Raw genomic sequence first — 5,132 nt, forward strand, 5'->3', positions numbered from 1 at the left:
TGTACCAGTGTAAAAGTCTGTTCCAAAAGTGTGATTCCCCCCCCCCCCCCGCGGTCTCCTCCCCTGGTTTTCTGTGTTAAAGCCAATGTCTTTCTCCAATCAGCAGAGGGCAGTGCAGACCCAACTTTTCAACTTTTGGCTCAGCCTTGAATGATGTAAGCCGGGATTGTCCTCCTTAAGAACAAAACCAAACCTAGATGTTATAAATCTGCTATGTATGGCTACTAATAAAACAAAATGGCTGTTCCTTAGCTGCAGCTTGTGCCAGCTTCTTCTGGAATTGAGTCTTCCTTGTGATTAGGGAGATGAGTCTTTACTTTTTTCCTTTCACTACTGGTAGTAAGTAGCAATGATGCAGATCAACTGCTGCTACTCCTTTCTTGATGTTTCATGTATTCTGAATATGTTTGCTAGAAGGTAGAGGTGCAAAGGTAGACAGAAGTTACTATTTGGAACATTAATAATAAGAGCAAATGACAGGGTTTCCTATCATGCTAAGAAAAAGTGCACTTGTTGGCATTCTTTTTCTACAGAGGTTTTAAAGTTATAGGAAACCAATTCTTTTGGTTTTGGTCATTCCAGGAGCTTCTTCCTAGTAAGCTGAGTTCTCTTGACTTCTTGATCCTGCAGAAGAAGTCCCATCCTTCCATTTTGAGATGAAACAAATACCTAAAGGCATTAAGTTGAAAGACGTAAAGAGGCAAAACAAAGAATATTGAATTAGAATGGATGACTGAGGTGCTTTTTTCTACTTCTCACATTAGAGAGCAGTCTTTCTTTACCATTGTCCGTCTTGCTCTTTCTCAGTGTGTGAAATACTAGGAAGATTCAGAAAGGGCCTATAGTGGCCTATAGAGAGAAATAAAGTGAAATCTGGGATTAACTGTTTCTTGTTCTCCAGAGTGATGTGTTTGCAAAAGTCTTCAGTAATAAGAAACCATTACTTCATTACTGGTAAATGAATCAGCAGAAAGGTAGACTTAAGGTTGCCAGATCTGGATTGCAGAAATCTAGATAGCCAAGAAAGATATTAAGCATACAGATGCAGATGCAGATGCAGAAGACTCTCTCTGCTGCTGCCCTCTAGCGGCTATCCACACTTTTGCATCTCAGATTTGATATTTTTAGCCAATTACCTCCAGCAATTCAATAATTCCTTTAGAACATCCAGCTGCATTTGTTTTAGCAAATGTTCTATGGTAGGCATGAACTCATTTTTGAAAAATACACCATTCTATAGCTGACTGAGCAACTGCTTTAAGATGGTAAAAGTCATGTAATTCCTCATACACAGTGGAATGATGTAATGTAACATCTCCCTCCCTCCCTTTCTCTCTCTCCTTATTTTTCTCTCCTTAATAGAAGGTAGACCATTTTAATAATTTCACAGGTTTTTTTAAAAAAAATAACCTTCAGACATACTGATTGTTCCAGGGTCACTCACTGAGCTTCAAAGCTGACCATAGATTGAACTTGGCTTCTTTCATTCCTAATTCCAACACTCCAACCGCTATACACCATTGGCTCTTAGTTTATTGTTTACACACATAAAAAGCTCAGCATTGAACCTGAGAGACCTCAGACTTTTGCAACAAGATCTATTTGCGTATAGTATGTACTGTATATGCTCCTGAGAACCTCCTTTAGTGGGATCTCTCACACTTCCATCTATCAGGCTAAAGTTTCTGTCTGACCGCCAGAGCATGAGGGGTTAATGGTTCTCTGAAGCTTGAGGGATCAGCACAGGAACAGGGCGTTACTGGTTATCTCCGTTGCAGGCAGAAAGGCAATGACGCCTATTCCGTCCTAAGCAAGAGCCACCCACTAGCTGGAACAAGATTTGACTCATTCCAGGAAGCAACAGACAGGCAGCTAGTCAGTTGCAGGTATCAGCCCAGTCGAGTTGCCGGGCCGCACCTACCTTGGATTGAATACCAGCCGTGTTCGATAGACTGTCTCTGCTGCTGGCAGTATGGTTCTCAGGATGGAGAGTGGTGAGCATATATGGTGGGGTGTTCCCAGCTCATTTGGGTGGCTGAGCCAAATCACTAAGTTTGAGGGACCTTGTCTTAGTGTCAGTTTGACTGAATATAATAAGGAAATCTTGGTCTATCTGTTCAATTTAGGAGACTACGGGATCATTTTTTCCCCAAAAAGTGACCTGTATGTTTCTGTGGTCAAGACTTCTGCCAATTCTTAGCTCCAGTAGAATAGAAATATATCTTGGGTTCCTGCTCATGAGTTATATGTCTGAAGTTGGAGGTAGCCCTGGCAGTTCTACAAGGGTATATAGGGCAGCATTGGGTGGGAGGTCTATATAAAAAAATAGTAGTAGCATACCCTTGTTCTTGTGAACATTGCTGGGCTTTAAAGATTTGAGGGGCTCTTGTGAGAATGAAAGCACCCCATTTCTTATTTTTCTGTAGGAGGAGCTAGGACTTTCTATACTTCAAAAAGGAGACTTTCGGTTGGCAGCTGTGGAGTTGCATGCCACAGCATGTCTTGGATACAACAGCTCTCCTGCCTGATCCACCTTGGCCTTTGGGCACTAAGGAGGTTGTGGGAGGGAGAGCATGTGAATTTGGTGAAACCAAATTTGGGGCAGGTTTCTCTTTTCTTTAGATGCACATTGAGTGATGTAATTTTCACTAAGCACACAATATATCCAGATGAACTGGTAGTTGAGGGACACGTTGTAAATGAGCAAGTGCAATAGTCATTGTTTTGTTGGCAGAGAGGGAAGGCACTTGATTTGTCAACAAATATATTTTCAGTCGATCATTTAAGATATTGTCACAGTGCTCGAAGGGCTATTAATTCTGAGTGCAAATCAAGTATGAAAATTAGGTATTTAAAAAATCTAGCAACTTACAAAGGTCAAACATTTCTGGATTTGTGTGTATGTGTTAAACAGCAAGCCTAAAGCTATCACAATCAATGTATCAATCAATGGATTGTTGCTTTTTAAATTTTCTTCCCTGCACACTTCACTTAGTAAATGTGTCCCACTCCCGGGTCTGCTGTAAAATATGATTATATGTTCACGATAGGAAAAAAAAACCCTTCACTTATTGTGCTTCCTTTGAACATAATGGCTGTTTATCAATACAGCCTTTTAAATGTGTAGCTCATCTAATTTTTTGGCTAACTTGTAAGTTACTAAACAATTTCCTGAGGGTTAGTTGAATTAGTCCTTTGCAACTAACACTACTGTGCATATATGCCAGCAGTTTAGAGGAACAGATGTATCTAATGATTCAGATTGTAAAACAACTTAGCTTTCAGTGAACTACAAAGTTCAAGTTCAAGTTATTAGCAGACCATTTTGTTCAGGGGTTTTCAAAGTCGGCCCTTTTATGACTCATGGACTTCAACTCCCAGAATTCCTCAGCCAGCTTGGCTGGCTGAGGAATTCTGGGAGTTGAAGTCCATGAGTCATAAAAGGGCCAACTTTGAAGACCCCTGATTTTGTTGAATAGCATTATTTTTTTCTGCAACACCTGACTATTCACATTCATTGGAGTGAGCTGGGACTTAGCAGAAGACTTTCTTTGACCTGTAGAAGCTCAGTTCCAGCAAGGTCTGAGGAAAATCCCCACAAGGCTGAGAGAAAAGATGCTGCTGGTTCTTATAATTGGGAATGGGATGATTTTAGGTTTGATGGATCTCTTTTTTTCAAGGGCCTCAAAATGGTGACTTGATGAAATTCTGTGCATTGTAAAATTAAGAAGCAAAGTGTTTTACTGCACATGCTGAGCCTATAAATGTGTTTTCAATGGCTGAATTAAGATCACAGCTTTAGTTCATTTATAACAATTGACTCTTGGTTTTTCCCCAGTTTTTATTGGAACAGTCTAATGCAGGTATTTAAGGAAAACTATGTAATTGTAATGTTAAAAGACAAGTTCTAACATTACATTGTATATAACAGTGAAAATGCACATGAACCCTGTAATTTATTCCTGAGCTACGTTTTAGGACAGAAGCTCTGCTCAGGTGATTAGAGAATTATCCACTAATTTTGAGAGTGTAAAACCTTGTCTTAAAAGCATTTCCTTATTCCAAAAGAAACCCAGAAGATTGCCGTTTGACATTCCCCAACATTTTCCATTTTTCTTCCTTTGTGCGTGTGTGTTATTGTTGGATTCTATACATTTTTCAGGAAGGTACAGGAAAAAAGTTTTTAATTTTTTTCTGTTGTGTTAGAAAGTTAGAAACTCTCTGGGACCCATTACATTTCCCCCTAAGTCTAGCACTTTATGCCAATTTCTCCCTTGTTTTCCCTCTGTATAAACATTATTGAGATGGATGGATGGAGCAATGCCTTGGCTTACTGTTCTATTGCTTCTGGCTTTAATGGACTGTCAGCAAGGTCATCGCTGATTCTGCCTGAGCAATTGAGTAGTATGCTTAAGAGAGTGAACCTGGAAAGAGGTGCCTTCCCAGTTTGGAGCCCTACATAATGGTGAGCTCCGACACAAGGCAACCTCAAAGAAGCCACTGCTTTGTAGCCATGGGTTAACCCTTTCACTCTTACTGCAAAGCTATCAGTATTCCACAGCCTTGACTTTATGGTTTCCTTCCCATCCTGAACATGGCTTCTGAGCAATTCACTCTGAACAGCTCACATCCCCCCACGCCCATTAGCACTGACCTCGGCATCTTTTTGCAAAGCTATTAAAACAGCTTTTCTGCAGCTCTTTGTGAATTTTAATATGATGGGGGCCTGTGGTTATTATATGGTATTTTCTGTGTTTTTTAATTAATTAATTAGTTTGATTATCTGATTTTAACATTCGGGGCTTTGGGGTGGAGTTCCATCAGTACGCTGATGACACTCAGCTGTACATCTCCACCCCAGGTCACCCCAACGATGCCCTTGACGTGATGGCCCGTTGCCTGGAGGCCGTACGGGTCTGGATGGGGAGGAACGGACTCAGACTCAACCCTTCCAAGACCGAGTGGCTGTGGTTGCCGGCGCCCCGGCATAGTCAGCTGATTCCATCGCTGTCTATAGGGGGCGAAACTTTGGCCCCCTCAGAGAGGGCGCGCAACTTGGGTGTCCTCCTGGATCCACGGCTGACACTGGAAGACCAGTTGTCGGCCGTGACCAGGGGGGCGTTTTATCAGGT

At 41.4% G+C, this 5,132-nt stretch overlaps 1 protein-coding gene across 1 annotated transcript in view; it reads left to right on the forward strand.

Annotated features, from left to right (window-relative positions):
• Window positions 1–1,856: 1,856 nt before the first annotated feature.
• Window positions 1,857–5,132, forward strand: part of LOC107298435 (cytohesin-1-like) — a 30,896-nt gene continuing 27,620 nt past the window's right edge. Inside the window, exon 1 of the mRNA XM_015827815.1 lies at window positions 1,857–1,994. Within this exon, the coding sequence (XP_015683301.1) occupies window positions 1,973–1,994 (22 nt within the window). The 5' untranslated portion in view covers window positions 1,857–1,972. The remainder of the gene's footprint in view (window positions 1,995–5,132) is intronic.

This window comes from Protobothrops mucrosquamatus, unplaced genomic scaffold, assembly GCF_001527695.2.
Source record: "Protobothrops mucrosquamatus isolate PMUCROS unplaced genomic scaffold, P.Mucros_1.0 scaffold3965, whole genome shotgun sequence".
Taxonomy (NCBI): domain Eukaryota; kingdom Metazoa; phylum Chordata; class Lepidosauria; order Squamata; family Viperidae; genus Protobothrops; species Protobothrops mucrosquamatus.